Source organism: Psammomys obesus, unplaced genomic scaffold, assembly GCF_907164565.1.
Source record: "Psammomys obesus unplaced genomic scaffold, mPsaObe1.curated_primary_1811, whole genome shotgun sequence".
Lineage (NCBI taxonomy): Eukaryota > Metazoa > Chordata > Mammalia > Rodentia > Muridae > Psammomys > Psammomys obesus.
In genome coordinates this window covers 2,733,672-2,750,447 of record NW_026596466.1, presented here as the reverse complement: position 1 = coordinate 2,750,447, position 16,776 = coordinate 2,733,672, and the positions used below count along the sequence as shown (strand labels likewise).

The 16,776-nt window shown below is 52.2% G+C and overlaps 1 protein-coding gene across 1 annotated transcript in view; it reads left to right on the top strand.

Annotated features, from left to right (window-relative positions):
* Window positions 1–16,776, top strand: part of LOC129670104 (protein sidekick-1-like) — a gene marked incomplete at its 5' end in the record, with an annotated part of 897,806 nt that overhangs the window by 745,381 nt on the left and 135,649 nt on the right. Inside the window, 3 exons of the mRNA XM_055598542.1 lie at window positions 483–581; window positions 9,948–10,139; window positions 14,398–14,519. Of these exons, the coding sequence (XP_055454517.1) occupies window positions 483–581; window positions 9,948–10,139; window positions 14,398–14,519 (413 nt within the window). The remainder of the gene's footprint in view (window positions 1–482; window positions 582–9,947; window positions 10,140–14,397; window positions 14,520–16,776) is intronic.

The following is a 16,776-nucleotide window of genomic DNA, read 5'->3' as shown; positions in this document are numbered from 1 at the left end:
CCCAGCCCCTCACTGGGGGATTCTAGGCAGGTGCTCCACCACTAAGCTACAACCCAGCCCCTCACTGGGGGATTCTAGGCATGTTATTCTGCTATGGAGTCACTCCTCTCAACCACTTAATGGAGGATTCTAAGGAAGTGATAGTCTACCAAGCACTTGATTTCCAGGTCCAAACAGGCAGATTATTCTATCAGATTGGATCAGAGAGAAAGACAGAAGCTGTGTCTGACTGTCTTGTGGCCGCTTTTCTCACCTCCCTGTGTGTCTGCATGGAGCTGCCAAAGTAACGTAGTCAAGACTGAAGAGCACACCCGGATCACCTGGCCCTCGCCCTGGCGGTGTGCCTTCTGGTGTTTCTTCTCTGCAGGCTTCTGCTGGCCCTGTCTCACCACTTCTTTCCTGTAGCTAAAGCTGTCCACATAGGTCTGATCAAAGAACGCCGGGCTCTCATGTTAACAGACCTCTTTGTTTTTAATTGGTAGAACCGGGAGCTGTGGGGCACCTGAGCTTCACGGAGATTTTGGACACCTCTCTCAAGGTCAGCTGGCAGGAGCCCCTGGAGAGAAACGGCATCATTACGGGTAAGCAGCCTTTCCTCTGGAAAGGAGAACGGGAAGTGTGCCCTAACAAGAAGGGGTGGTTTTGTGTCAAACAAAGCTAAGAGTGGAGCTGGCCTCCTGGGAGTAGCTGACATGTCTCCCTGGCTGTGTGGTGGCCATGACCCTGAGGTGGGGCCGCTAGGAGGTGTGGCTTCTCTCCTTGCGCAGACAGCAGCCTCAGGATGGGAGGTTGTCCTCTGCTTCACATACTGCAGGATTCTCTTTGGGCACTGGAATCACATCGCTTTTTGATACCCTTTCTAATGTGTTTAGCTCAGTTCTCAGAGCAATGTGGAAGCCCATTGATATTCCAGCCGTGTTTCAGGTGAGGAAACTGAGGCTGGGAGAACCTGTATTCACACCTACTGTGTGGGTCAATTTCAAATGTGTTCCTAGTAGGGCAGTGATCATAGTGCTGACATCTCCACCTTCTGTCATGAGTTGTAAGGCCAGGACAAGGCCCTGGACTCCTGGCTCCAAATCCCAGATCCTTCCCTGCCCCACCACTCCTTGAGTGAGAAGGAGAGGCCTTGGGGATGAAGAGCCTGAGGCTGGAAGGGGTCCTCAGGTCCCTGGATCTCCGAGTCAAGCTCAGGACAAGCTGCACATGGCTGCTCCTTCACGGTAAACCCCTCACAGATGGCAGGGGCTTGGGAACAGCTCACCTTCACGAGACTCTTTTAATTTATTTATTTATTCACTTTACAAGCTGATTGTAGCCCCTCCCTCCTCTCTTCCCAGTCCAACCCTCCCTCCCTCTTTTCTCCTCTTCCTCAGAAAAAGTGAGCTCCCCACCATTACCAGCCCTCTACAGCTCATCAAGTCACATCAGAACTGAGTGCATCCTCTTCCCCTGTGGGCTGGCGAGGCAGCCTGCCAGGGAAGTGATTAAAAAGCAGGCAACAGAGTCCTTGTCAGAGGCAGCTCCTGCTCCCCTTACTAGAGAATCCACATGAAGACTAAGCTTCCCCCTTCGGTTATATCTGTGTAGGGAGTCTAGGTCTAGTTCATGCATGGTCCTTGGCTGTTTGTTGCCTTTGCAAACCCCTCTGGACCCTGGACACTTGGCTCTGTTGGCTTTCTTGTGGAGCTCTTGTCCCTTCAGGTCCTTCTATTCTCCCCATCCCACCACACTTTTCCATAAGACTCCCTATGCTTTGCCCAATGTTTGGCTGTGCGTCTCAGCATCTGTTTTGATCTGCTGCTGTGTGGAGCCTGTCAGGGGACAGCTATGCTAGTTTCCTGTCTGTAAGCATAGCAGAGTATCATTAAGAGTGTCAGAGGTTGGCTGTCCCCCATGGGATGGGTGTCAGGCTGGGCCAGGCCTTGGTTGGACATTCCCTCAATCTCTGCTCTATTTTTAACCCTGCACATCTTGTTGACAGGATAACTTTTGGGTCAAAGTTTTTGTGGCTTTGTTGCTGTTCCCCTCCCTCCACTAAGAGTCCTGTCTAGTTAGAGGGTGTCCTCTGCAGGCTCCATGACCCCTGCTATGAGGAGTCTCAGCAAGAGTCACCCCATATCTTCCCAGAAGCCTACCCTGTCTAGGCCTCCAGCTTGTCTCAGAGATGCCCTGCCTACGATTTCTCTTCTCTCTGCAGGCCCTTTGTCCTCCTGCCCCTACTCTCCCCAGCTCTGATCTCCACCCTCATTTCTCTCTGTGCTCCCTCTCCTAGGCTGTTCCCTCTCTTCAGCTGCTCCCGCTGACTGTTCTATCTCCCTTCTGAGTGAGATTCAAGCATCCTCCCTTGGGTCGTCCTTGTCACTTAATCGTCTTTGGGTCTGCATCACAAGACTCTTAATGTTTGGTTTGTTTCTTCACGTGACACTGTGTGGGTTGACCCTAGGGCCTCCCGAATGCTAGGCAGTAAGTAATTCCCTGGTTTCCCGAAAGTTGCTGAAGGAAGTTGGTGCTCTTCCACGGAGCTGTGTCTGAGAACTGAGCAGGCATGCCATGCTGAGATAAGATGGCTGAGGTGATCTGTGGCTGCCATCAGGTGTTCTGCTGTGGGCCCCTCCTTCTGTGAGTGTCCTGGACAGCGGCAATGGCCGCTCCAACCATTCCCCTGTGCCATGCCACCTTCTCAACACTGCAGCACCCTGCTTCCCCCTCTGTGACTGCTCATGTCCTGTACCCCAGCTGGGCATCGAGGACTCTGAGGGTGAAGGCCTCCATGATCACACAGCTGGCATGTGGCCCCGGTAGCCACTTTCTCATCTCTGCGTCACCACATGCTGGGAACCAAGTGCAAACTGTATTCCTGATACACCTAGAAGGTCCCCAAGCCCAGTACTACAGAAACACCTAGCAGTGCTGTGCACTAAGTCCAAGTGACTTTGGTGTGTGTGCACAAAAATGTACAGATAACATACTTAATAATAACACATATGTGACCAGGCTATGACCCAGTCAGTGAGGGCCTGAGTTCAACTCCCAGAACCTGTTTTAAAAAGCCAGGTAGGGGCTGGAGAGCTGGCTCAGAGGTTAAGAACACTTCTTGATCTTACGGAGGACCTGGGTTCAATTCTCAGCTCCCACGCGGCAGCTCACAACCATCTGTAACTCCAGTCCCAGGAAATCTGATGCCCTCTTCAGACCTCCATGGGCACCAGGCACTCATGTGGTACACAAACATGCATGCAGGCAGAACACCCATGCATATGAAATAATAAAACAAAAAAAAAAAACATTTAAAAGAAAGCAGGAAGACCCACAGGGTCAACTAACCTGGGCCCATGGGCGCTTACAGAGGCTGAACCACCAAAGAGCATTCACGGCTAGACTTAGACCCCCTACAGATGTGCAGCTTGGTCGAGTGGGTCCCTTGACAATTGGAGTAGGGGCTGTCTCTGACTCTGTTGCCTGCCTTTGGATCCCTTTCCCCTAACCAGCTGCCTTGTCTGGCCTCAGTGGGAGAGGAAGCACATAGTTCTGCCTCACATTGATGTGCCCGGGCAGGTTGGTGCCCATGGGGGACCTCCGCAGAATGGGGGGAGGGGACCGAGAGGGTGGGGCTGAGAGGAGCAGAAGGAGGGGAACTGTGATCAGGATGTAAAGTGCATGAATAAATAAGTGTATAAATAAACACGTAAATGTATAAATAAACACGTAAACAAACAAACACATGGGGGCAGCCAGGTGTGGTGGTCCATGCCCTTTAACCTCAGTGTTGGAGATACAGAGACAGGCAGGTTCTTAGACTCTCTAGCCAGCCAGCCTAGCTTTGGCTGGATGAAAGCCACCGGGAGGACTTCCTCGAGGACTTTCTCCACACAGTCTCAGCTGTCCTCTGGCCACCACATGCACAGAGACGCAGAAGCATTGGCACAGACAAAGCTAGGGGAAGCGCTGTACAGTGTACTCTGGCCACCTCCTGGGCACCGCCAGGCTGCTCAGTCCAGGGTCCCCATCGGGCTCAGCCACCTCGCTTCGCATGTCACCTGACTCTCTGTAGTCACTGCCCAGATCCCAGCCGCACAGAGATAAGATGTATCCACATGACAATCTTGCAACCACTTCCTCAAACTGGCTCATGAAGTAGGGATGGGCAAGAACCTGCCAGACTGTCACTGCCACCGGAGTTCTCAGCAGCCAGCCAAGGAAGCTCAGGAAGGGGGACTCAGCTCTGTCCCCCAGAGCCCCTCACCTTGGTTCTCGGATCATGTATGGGGCCCCAGAGCTAACCCACCTCACACCCCCAGCCGTTGGGCAGCACACTCACCCCTGCCCACCTGACTCTGCCAGTTCTGGACAGGGCCCTCCCTCCGGGACCAGAGATGGCTGCTGCTGGGGTAAGGCATCGGAGCCCAGGTCTGTTTGGGTGTGCTTCCCAGTGCAAGACAGCAGATACAGAGAGTGTAAATAAGATCGCCTCCCCAAGCTTGGAATGGAAGGAAGCGAATCCAGGAGGGGACAGACAGGGACTGGATGGGCAGGAGACCTGACACAAGTTGGCATGGTTTTATGTCACACGGAGGGCAGACACGGAACAGAGAGAGTGCATGGTGCATGTATGTAATAGGAGCTCTGTGGGGTGTGGGTGTGTGTGTGTGTGTATTAGAGAGAATGTTCATGTGTATTTAGATGTGTGTACATATTGTGTGTATGAAGGGCAGAAGACATGCTCAATTGTCTTTCTTCAGGCACACTCCTAAAACAAGGTCTCTCGCTGGCCTGGGACTCAGCAAGCAGGCTAGGCTGGCTGGCCAGCCAGCCCCTGGGCTCCATTTATCCCTGCCTCCCCAGGACTAGGACTCCAAACAGATACCGCCCTTTACGTGGGTCTGGGGCACTGAACTCAGCATCTCACACTTGCAGAGCACATGTGAGCGAGGCATCTCCACAGCCCCAGAAAGGAAGTCTTCCCAGCTCAGACCCTGGGTTCAGACCTAGGGACTGAATCAGGACCTTGCTCGTCATTAATTTTGAAAATGTCTGGCTCTTTGATCACCTGCCCCCTGAGGGAGGTGCAGCCTTACCAGGCCACAGAGGAGCAGCCAGACCTTCTGAGACCTGATAGGCTAGGGTCAGAGGGAAAGGGAGGAGGAACTCCTCTATCAGTGGACTTGGGGAGGGGCATGGTAGGAGATGAGGGAGGGGTGAGGTTGGGAGGGAATGAGGGAGGGGGCTACAGCTGGGATACAGAATGAATAAATTGTAATAAATAAAATAAATAAATTAAAAAATGGAAATGAGCTCAATAAAAAGAAAGAAAGAAAATGGGGCCACAGAGTGACAAGCAGGCAGCCTCACCTGCCAAACCGGCCTGGAGGCAATCTGCTGTGTTCTAAAAGAGGGCCCAGACTCTTTGGTAGGCAACCTAACCCAGAGGGGCCGGCCCGCCCCAGATCCGTACCCCACCCCTCCCGAACGTCCACGTTCCTCCAATACTGCCCGCACTCTTCATTCTTGTTTTATAGCTTGAGGGGAGACCGGTGGAGCTGCGCCAACATTCCATGGCTGAGAGCTAGTTGCCAGGACCTCCAATTTATGATCATCTGCTCTCGCCAGCTAATGGGGCCTAATGAACTCATTTTCATACTTTATTTAAACAAATACCTGTAGCCACAGGCGGCCGGCTAGTGTTTATGATGGAGCTTGACCCTCAGAGCTCGGATGGTTCCCAGCTGGATTCTGCTGGCCTGCTTCCACCATGGCTGAGTGGAGGGGCCGCCCCCACTGTTAGTGGGAGCGTCAGGCTGACTCTGCCCTTCACATCAGGACCAAAGTTGTCCACTCCTCGCTGTCTGGCCTGTGCTTCTCCACTCCAGCCCACACAGTTCAAACACATGTCCTCGGAGGCCGCCTTCTGAGAAACACCATAGAGGATGCTCCACAGGGTGAAACCGAGTGACAGTGTCGTTAGCTGGATGCCACCCGGCCCCATTCCCCTGTGACACCCGCCTCCAGTGCTGCTCTGTTCTCCACACACCATGCCCCCAAACCATGAATCCTCCCTAAAACAAGCCCCAAGAAGGTCAACGCTGTGCTGAAGGAGATGGTTCAGTCAGCCCAGCACGTGCGTGTGGACCTGGTTCCCCAGAGCCCACGTGAAAAGTCAGGCACACAGAACACACTGTATTCCCATCACTGAGGAAGTAGAGCCAGGCAGATCTCACAGAATCAGTGAACTCGGAGTTCAGGAAGACACACTGTCTCAAAACTTAAGAGGGAAAGGGAGCGAATAAGTGGACCTCTGGCCTACACCCATGAACGCACATACCAAAGAAAACTGCTTGCAGCCAAACCTGGCCCTGTGAGCCCAGGTCAGGGAATGCCAGCCTGTACCTCCCGCTTCCTCAAAGACACTATGTGCATAACTCCCCACAGCTGAAGGCAGCTTCGGGATGCACACACAGTGACAGGGTTGGGCCTGGGCGGTGTGACCTTTATAGTGGGGTGTTTGTTGGGAATGATACTTTCTTTATCAGCCTGGCCCTCGGTGCCCACTCCCATTCCATGCCTCCATTTTATTTTGTGGCCAGAACGAGTAGGAAGCTTCGAGCCAGGGTGGCGGTGCACCTGCCAGCGTAAATTGCCCATTGTGCTCTTGTTGTAAATTGCGGTATCTCCCACTCTGCCCCTGTAAACTCTGATTTATGAGGGCCGGGATGCAGACAGACAGCCTGTGATTGGATGCACTACTCTCTTGTAGAGAATTTACTCCAGATCAACAGAAAATTATTTCTGAAGCTCCCGTGGTCGTTAGTCTCAGTTAGCCGGGCGTTCCCAGACGGTGGGAAGCAGTTGGCGATAACTGGGAATGCTGGCTCCAGGCGACTCCTTGCTGTGCTCTCCCCTGTCACAGCTGGATGAAGCACTTGCTGCCCAGAGCTGCCCGAATGAATCCCCTAGACAGGTCTCCAAGGCTGTGTGTGAGGGAGGGAAGGCCTCCTTATACACCAAATGCCCGCTGTTCTGCCCTGTGGCAATATCTTGTTATACCGTTCATCAGGCTTTCCCAGGCAGGGACTTCACTCCACTGGTGCTGATCTTATACTCTCCAGAGCAGGCTTAGGGACAGGCAGGAGGGCGCATGTGTATAGATGTGGGAGCCAATGAAAGCCAGAAGTCAACCTCGGGTGTCGATCACCAAGCACTACCCACCTTGACTTTTGAGGCTCGGCCTGGTACTCACCAGTTAGACTAGGCCACCAGGCTGTTGTGCCAAGGGATCTGTCCGTCTTCAGCAAAGACTCCTCTTCCGGGGTCCTCAGAGTGACCCGGAATCTCACGCTGTTTAGATGTTAATCAGGCAAAACCCAACAGAGCCAGGGGTGACCTTGGAATCCAGTCAGGCAGAGAAGGTGGTCCTGGAGCAGGGCTGTTGGCTTCTGGCGAGCTCCTGGGGCTCCCTTGTTTGTTTCTTCCTCCTCCGTTACATGCAGGTCACATAGTCTCAGTGTCAAGTGTGTGCCCTGTGGATTGCGTAACTTAGACCAGCTGACATGCTTGGGCCGTACTCTGAGCCAGGCTCTCCCTCTGGAGCTCAATGAGTAGCAGGATGCGCCCTTGTCTCAGGAGGAGGCGTGCACCTCCTACTCGACATAGGATGGACCAGCATCACAGGCCCTAGTCCTCACAACACAAGTGCACGGTGCCCTCGTGCTGGCCTCTCCTTGGAAGAGCAGCAGTCATTGAGTAAAGAAAAGGTTTGATCACCTCCCCCTGAGGGGGGACAGCCTTACCAGGTCACAGAAGAAGACAATGCAGCCACTCCTGATGAGACCTGATAGACTAGGATCAGAGGGAAGGGAGATGGACCTCCCCTATCAGTGGACTGGGAGAGGGACATGGACCTCCCCTATCAGTGGACTGGGAGAGGGACATGGGTGGAGAAGAGGAAGGGTGGGATTGGGAGGGGAGGAGGGAGGGAGGTACAGGGAGGATACAAAGTGAATAAACTGTAATTAATAATTAAAAAAAAAAAAAAGGCCAGGCATGGTAGCACACAACTTTAACCTAGTGCTAGGGAGGCAGAGCTAGGTGAATCTCTGTGAGTTCGAGGCCAGGCTGGGATACATAGTGGGGCCCTATCTCAGAAAATAAAATAATAGGATAAAATAAAACACAAGAAAAAGTAGAAGTGAATTGGTTGCAGCCCTAGAGCAACACAGTGTTTGATGATGCTATGGTTATGTTCCTCCTTATTTAGAGCAATAAACAAGTTTGGCTTATAGTCGGAGGGGTGCAGGCGGAGCCACTCACACCGCACCCCCAGCCCGGAGGCAGAACCAGATGAACGCTGGGGCTCAACTCTTCCTCCCCTTTCTATTCAGTCCAGCCCATGAGAAGTACCACCTACATGGAGGGTGGGTGATTTCCACCTCAGTTAATGCGAAGCTAGAAAAGCCTCACAGACATGCCTAGAGATTTGCCTCCTACGAGACTCCAGAGCTTATCAAATTGACAGAAAAAATCAGCCATCACACTGCTACAAGTGGAATTTTAATTGTTTTTCCCCCAAATTTCAAATTAGCCATAAAGAAAGAACTAATTAGGGTACTCAGGTTTCAGCACCCGTGCATGGAAGTTGAACTGGAATACTGAGATCTTAGCACCAATCTGTGGAAGCTGAGCAGGAGTACTAAGCTCTTAGTACCACATGGAATCTCTATGGTGTGGCAGTGGGTGGAGGAGAGACTAAGGCTTGCCAGTGGACAAGAGTGGACTGAAGGTGGCAGCCTGGGACCAACCTTTGATTGCCCCGAGGGGAGAAGGGAACGGGCACAAGGACCTGAGGCCCAGGCAGCCTACACAGAGTAGAGAAGCTTGATGCTCCATGCACTGGGAGAGACCCACTCCACCACTGGCCAGTGGAATTCGAGTAGCTAGGGGAAGCCAGGGCCTCCGTGGGCCAGCATCTCTCCAGTGGTCTCTGCTGCCTTGCTGTTCCAGCTGCACCCCCACCCCCACCATCTGAGTCTCCCTGAGGGTGCCTGGTAGTTACCACACTGTGTGATGACTGTGGGGGGGGGGGGGAGGGGGGATGAGTTCTGACATTAAATTTTTTTCAAAATATTAAAGTCCCGAGGCGCCATCCTGTAAGTTTCCGTTCACCCGCAAGAGCAGTTTCTAACTTTATTTATGGCTTTCATCTGAGTGAAAGGGAGCCGAGATGCGTCTTAGCCCCGAGCTGATTGACTGAGGAGAGGGAAGAGCTGGCGTCCTCAGCAGTTTTCCTTCGCCCGGGGACCCGGGAGCTCTCTCCATCACTGTCCCCTCTTTACGAGACACTTTAAGCGCCCTCTAATCCCATCAGCTCCCCTCCGAAGGGTTGACTTGGGCACCAGTTGGGTCTTTTTTCCTCTAAGCCCCAAGTCATGATGGAGTCTGAGGCTGAATAAATTGTGATCAAGAGGCCCTGCCAGCCCGAAAGGGGAACTGGGAGGAAAATTAAATTTTTTTTTTTTTTTAGAAAACAGAATCTTCAGTAAGGAGAGAGGCAAAACTCTAAAGCAAAGCAAACCTGAGGGGGAAAGGGGTGGAGACAGGACAGGTAAGAGGAAACCAGAAGAGTGGCCTGTCAGTCACCACACAAAGGAAAAGAAACGTGCACACAGGGTAGAAGAGTTTCCACACCTGAGGTGGGACCCCAGAGTGAGCCGCCAATTTGGGGTGGGGGCTGGGCAATGGAAACAGCAGTTTATGCAGGGTCTCCTGATTCCACAGGCAGAGCTAAGCGAGCATCGCGGGCTGGCGGTCATAGCTGTCACTCTCTTGTCGGTTCACCAGCTCTGAGGAGGCTTCTGTGAGAAGACCCTGAGCCTCCTTCCAGTCACCCCTGAGTCTGTGTGCTCTCCCGCTGTGCTGGAGGCCCTGCCTCAGCCCTGCCCTTGTCTTTGCAGGCTATCAGATTTCCTGGGAGGTGTACGGCAAGAATGGCTCTCGGCTCACGCACACCCTCAACAGCACGACCCACGAGTACAAGATCCAAGGACTGTCCTCTCTCACCACCTACACCATCGATGTGGCCGCTGTGACGGCTGCGGGCGTGGGTCTGAGCACGTCGTCCACCATCTCTTCAGGGGTACCCCCAGGTCAGTGAATCGTGGTCTACAAACTTTGCCTGTGCTCATGATCTCTGACCCTTCCAAGACTGTGGCATTTCCAGGTAGAAGCCACCAAGTGCCTGGAGGGCACAGAGCCGGACTAAGCCTCCTGCTGAGCCCTGTGAAAGCTCTGATCCTGTGTCACATGAGACACTCCCACCCCCACCACCCCCCACCCCAGTCCTGGCTCAAACATCTAAAAGACCATGAAGCTTAGAGCTTTAACGCCATGAAACGTTAAGAGCTGGAGGTATAATAAGACAGAGTGGGGCTAGCGAGATGGATCCGCAGTTAGGAGCATGTGTTATTGCTTCAGTGTCTGGCCCCCACGTGCTGGCTCCTAGCTCTAACTCCAATTCCAGGGCAAGCAGGGCCATTTTCTGACCTCTGAGGGCACCAGGAACACACAAAACACATACCTCCATGCAGACAAAGCACTCATGAGGAGAAAGGAAGACAGGTGCAGAGCATGGGTGCCGAGTTCAGCAAGTCACCGTGTTGCAGGCGCTGCTCAGTAGGGAGGAGACAACTTAGGCTCCTTCCAAGTCCTGTTAGTCTGACACTCACAGGCTCTTCCTATACCTGTCGCAGCACAGAGAAAGCACCCCTAGCTTTCTCCAGCTTCAAAGCTTCTGCCTAAGACGGAGGTGTGTTTCCAGAAATCTCACAAACACGCGTGAATATAGGCATGGGGTCTAAATTAATGCTGTTAAGTCTCCTACCTACCGTTTCAAAGGCCTCCCCTGCAGGGGCTGGAGAGATGACGCAGGGATAAGAGCATTGCTGCATGAACAGGAGAGCCTGAGTTTGGAACCCCGCACCCACATAAGAAGCCACGTATAGCTGCAGCTCGAACCCGTAACCCCGAACCAACAGGGACGAGGCGGAAGCAGGATGGCTGGGGCTTGCTCGCTGCCGGCCTAGCTCCACGCTCACTGAGACACAAAGGAATGAGGTGGAGAGTGATAGAGTGACGACCTCCTCTGGGTTTTGTATGGGCACAGACGTGTGCTCTGCACACACACACACGCACCACATACACAGTACATGTGGGTGTGCACACACGTCCACACACGCACGTGAGTTTGCCTTTTTTGAGAAATATGACAACCTTATTCATAGAGGCCCAGAAAATTCACATGAAGGCGACTCATGTTTGCTCCTTGCTTTCGGTCAGTTTCATAACCTGACTGTTTGTTCTGGAGAGTGCCACATTCGTCTAAAGATATGTGAAACCAGTGAAACCTGTGCCCTGGAAGGAGCCCCGGGAGCCCCGCATGTCCGCCCTCGCCTCTCCTCACGTGCCACTCTAAACATACTCCAAGTTTATATTTCATGCGGAGGCAGGAGGAGACTGAGGAGCAGCTGGAACCATGAGATGACTTCTCCTGCTGCCTGCCGGGGATGGAGCTCCTAGTCTCCATCCGCAGGGGGAGGCGGGGCCAAGCCTTTCTTTCCACCCGCAGATGGTGGCCATTGCCCCAGCTAGTGGCCCTGGCACTGACATTGGTACCAGAAAAACAGGTGTTTGTCACGCCACTAAGAGTGGAACCATACCCAAGGAACTAGCCTGTGGAGGGCGGGGAGGCTCCTGAGCTTGCCTCTGGTAAGCTCTCCACCCCATAAACCCAAAAGACCATCCCACCAAGGCAATACGGCATCGTTTAAAGTCTTCTGCCTTCAGGAAGATTCCTTTTAGAATGTTTCGTATGTATTCGCTCCTCTTGCATGTGGGCCCACGTGCACACACGCGTGGGATGGTCGGAGGCCAACATGGGGTGCCTTCCCCAATTCCTTTTCATCTTATCCCAAGACAGGCTCTCTCCCTGAACCTGGAGCTCACTGGTTGGCTAGAGTGGCCGCCCCGGCAAGCTTCCAGGATCCTCCCGTCTCCGCCTCCCAGAACTGAGATCGTAGACGTCAGGACCACACCTGACTCTTTATGTGGGGTCTCGAAAGGGTTTCCAGCCCCAGAGTGTCTTGGCGGTTGGGGAGCAAAGTCACACCATGCAACAAACCTCACACAGAAGGTTTTGGGGGGGAGAAACACAGAACGGCGGCTGCCTCTGAGCGGGAACAGACAGCAGCAGGCTGGACCAAGGAGTGGGCTCTTGAAGGGTGTTTGGAGCATGCACAGGCGCTAGCGGAAAAGTTCAGCATGGCTGGAAGTATTGTTGGACATTGGCCCTGAGGCATGGGGTGGGGATTTCCAAGCCCCAGGTTCAGAGACGGGCCAGGGGCAGGGTGATTTTCCACTGGCCTGTTATCCTGCATTCTGAGGGCCTGACTTCAGTTCCTCATGCTTGTCCAGCCGGAGCTTTAACAACTGAGCCATCTCCCCAACCCATACTCCGGCCCCCATCACACAGACCCCCAACCACAGATTTAGAATATCATTAGGACATGCTATTCTCCTAGCAGTGGCCCTGATGTGGGCACTGCTTGAGGGGTTAAAAATAGAGCCTTGCACCAGGAAGAACTCGGGCAGCACATCTGGTGCGAGTTACAAAGTTCTGTGGCCCGGATGCTGTCCAGCCATGACAGGGAATGAGGGCACTGACCTCTGGAAGGCACCTACACTCGGCATTACTGTCTCTGGGCTGTATGTCACCTGGAGCTGCAGAGGGAGGGTCAGAAGGAAGATGGAGGCGACTATGCTTTGGGTGAGCCTCATAGCCGCTGTGGAGGGAGACTGCTGAGGTGCCGCTCAGGCCAGATCACCTGTAGCTGGAGGGCTGTGCCAAGACACTAGATAACACCCTGAGTAAGGCAGGAAGAGCCTCCTGCTGCGACGAGCCTTTCTGAGGAGCAGGCTTTTGTTTGCCTAGCTGGAGTTTTCTGTCTGTTACACAGTGAAGAGCTGTTATTTTAAGAAGTCAAAGAGCCAAGGACTAGAAAGAAGAGTCACTTGTCCTTCGCTTTAAACATTTTCTGCTTCAAATTCATTAAGCCAGGTACAGAAGGACCCTTGAGATCCTAGAGACCCTGCTTGTGACAATATCAAGCTGTTACCTAAGGGGCTTTATTAGCCCACAGCAAGACCTGCCTTCAAATACCCCAGCAATGCAAGCTAGGACATCGCCCCTTGGAAACCTGAAGACAGCAAATGGACTCTCTTTCCTTCCTCTCTCCCTCTTTCCTTCTTTCTCTCTTCTCCCCCTGTCTCTCCTCTCCCAATATTTATGGCCAGCATCTCTTTCTTTCTTTTTCTTAGACCCTGGATATGGAACCCTGAGCCTTGTGTATGCTATGCCAGTGCTCTACCACTGAGCTAAATCCCAGCCTTGTTTTGGTTTTCTCCTATTTATTTTAATTTGTGTGTGTGTGTGTGTGTGTGTGTGTGTGTGTGTGTGTGTGAGAGAGAGAGAGAGAGAGAGAGAGAGAGAGAGAGAGAGAGAGAGAGAAGGTTTCCTGTATTCCAGGCTAGCCCCAGACCTCCTGTGTGGCTGAGGTTAGCCGTGAACTTCTGATCCTCTGCCTTGTGCAATGCTGGGGGTCAAGCCCAGGGCTTTGTGGTTGCTGAGTGCACACTGACTGCTGAGGTATACCTCCAGCCCTTTGTCCTGTCCTTTTGGAGTAGTTCTTGTCTGCATTGCTTCCCATTTTCTCTCCTTAACCCATTATCTTCCCCTTGGAAATGTCTCGTTTTAAACACTTTGCTGAACTTACAAGTAAGCCTGGCCTGTAGAGAGCAGTCCCCCAGTGTGTCTGTGTATGAGCGGGCTTAAGCCCAGGGACCTCAGGTGACAGGGCTCACCTTCCACCTCATGTCATTTCCACAATAACTGAGTCCAGGAAGGAGTTCTGCGCTGTTGCCTGCTTCTGGTTGTCTTGGAAACCACATGTTTTTATCCTCTCCTCAACCCTGACTTCCGGGGCATCATGGGAGCAGGGAAAAGAAGTCAGACACTCCTCTCTTGGTGCCAGGGTAGGAGCCTGGAGGATGTAATCATGTTCCCTTGTGCCCAACCAGCATCTGTTAATTATCTGCTCTGTACAGAGATGAATAAGGCAGGAGTCTCCTAATGCCACTTCAGATGGCCGGCACCCAGCAGGCCACCCCGTTAGAGGGAGGACCCTGCTGCGAGGCCTTGCTGGGGGATGCTTCTCACTTTCATGGCTTGGCAAACAAGTACCTGGTGCAGTAAAGAGCCATTCTGAAGCTATTTCCTCCCTAACGTGCTTGGCACCCACCTAGGCTGAGACAGACGTTAACCCTCTTCCTGCCTCTCTCACTTCCCTCTAGACCTTCCCGGTGCTCCATCCAACCTGGTCATTTCCAACATCAGCCCACGCTCAGCCACGCTCCAGTTCCGACCGGGTTATGATGGGAAGACAGCCATCTGCAGGTGGATTGTGGAGGGGCAGGTATGTGTCTGTGGCCCATGTGCCTTAGTTACCTTTTTCAGTGCCATGACAAAGTGCCTGACACAGCAGCTTAAGAAAGGAAGGCTTATCTTTGCTCACAGTTGCAGGTACTCTCCATCAAGGCAGGAAGTCATAGGAGCAGGAGACAGCCAGTCACATGACAGTCCACTATCAGGAAGCAGAGAGGAATGATTACTGATGTTCGGCTCATTTTCTCCTTTTTATTCAGTCCAGGACCCCAGCCCATGGGATGGGGACAGTCATATTCAGAGTGGGTCTTCCCACGTCAACTAACTCAGTCTGGAAAGTCCCTCATACACATGGCCAAAGGCATGTCTCGTGGGTGACCCTAAGTGCTATCAAGTTGCCAGTATTAACCACCCCCCCAACATGGGAGTAAGGCTTCCCAATAAAAAGACAGCAAGGACCCGCCCTTGAGCATTGTTGGTGTTCCCAGGCACTGGAGGGACTCTGGGATGCCTAAAAGGGGTTGAGCTTGGAGAGGAAGAGCAGAGACAGGAATGAAAGCAGAGCTGGGGGCAGGATGAACAAAGATGAGAAGACTGGGGTCCTCTCAGATGAACAGAGAAGTGAGAATAAAGGTGAAGTCTCAAGGGTTGTTCCAGCATGGTACCCCAAGTTAGGTCGCATAGCTGATTGGTTTTTGAATTCTCCATCACAGTTAGCCACTAGGACTGTTACAGCGTGTCTGGCATAGAACATCATGGGGTTCAGCATCTTTTCTAGAACAGGCTCTGTCTCGAGGTGCTGTTCTGGGCATGGAGGATCCAGGGGTAGCTTGTGCTGTGGAAGGAAGTGTTCTCTCCTGGGTGGAAGGCCGCCTTCTGCACCATGTGTCTGGAGACAGCACAAAGTGTTAGGAAGTGATAGAAAGATCTGTCACATGGGTCTCAGGATGGGCCATCCAACAGACTCAACGTAGTGCCAAGGGCTGTAACAAGCATGGGAGGCCTGGGCATGTGGGAGGGCTGTGTGTGGATAGGGTCTGCTAGCACGGATGAATACCACACATTCCACATTCTGATTTAAAAGAGCCCTGAGTGGTGAGATCTGGAAGTAGTTCCTGTGTCATTAGATCCTGGTGATTCATTGCTGTTCTTGCACTGGGTTGGAGAAGTTTCTTCTGGGAATTGGTTTTCAGTTAAGAATCAAATCTTACACATACATGTGTAAAAGTTTCACCAAGCCCCATTCTCTGGAAATCTATGTGGCATCCCCACAGTATAAACCATCTGGGGCTAAGACTATTTACTTCAGAAAAATAAGAGGTAACGGTATTTGATATCTAATCAAAAAGAAAGAAGGGAGAGAGAAAGGAAGGCAGGCAGACAGAAAGGCAGAAAGACAAAACTCCCAGTTAATGAAACAAAAATGATGGAGGCAGAGTTTGTAACACTTAAAAGAAAAATGTCTTCAGAAAACTGTCACAGCTCAGTGTATGTTGGTCCTTGTAGCCCAACAAGCACCATGTTGACCAAGGCATCACACAGGCTGTGTTCCCAGAGCATCCTTACACCTGTCTTCCTCCCTCTCACCCCTCCTGATCCACTGGCAGCCACTTGTCCGCTCCTAGCACTACAGATCACGTCTCTTTCTCAGTCAAAAGAGTCGACTGCCCTTTTTCCCGGTGCCGTGTCCTGTTGACAACACCTAGGCCCTGGAGAGGAGCCTGCGTGACTCCTTTAGTGGTGCCACTCAGCACTCCTCTGAACCAGAAGTTCATCACAAAACCTTGATGAGATGTGTCCCTCTATTTTTCCTTTTCCCCTTCCCCCATTCCTGCGTCCTCAGCATATCCTTGGTGCTCTGAGCATGTTGAGATGGATCAAGAGCATGGAACCATGCTGAACAGAGCAGCAGGCAGGAATGAACTGCCTGATGCCTGATTGCTACTCTGTCAGTGTTTTATCTAATGGATTCGTCTATGCATACTCTTTCACCTGAATTGTTTTTTGTTTTTTGTTTTTTGTTTTTTTTTTTTTTGGACATTTAGAATGGTAATTTTTCTCATTCCCTCAACCTTTACTCATTCTGTCCCTGAAACTTTGAAGGCAAGCCCTTACCCTCATCCTTCATATTATTTAGGTTCCCGAAAGCCAAGAAGGCAGAAAATTAATTTAAAAATTATAAAAAAAGGCACTGCCTACTTCTAGCACTCCTACAATTGCAACAATTATGAGAGATATTCTTGTGTGTGTGTGTGTGTGTGTGTGTGTGTGTGTGTGTGTGTGTGTGT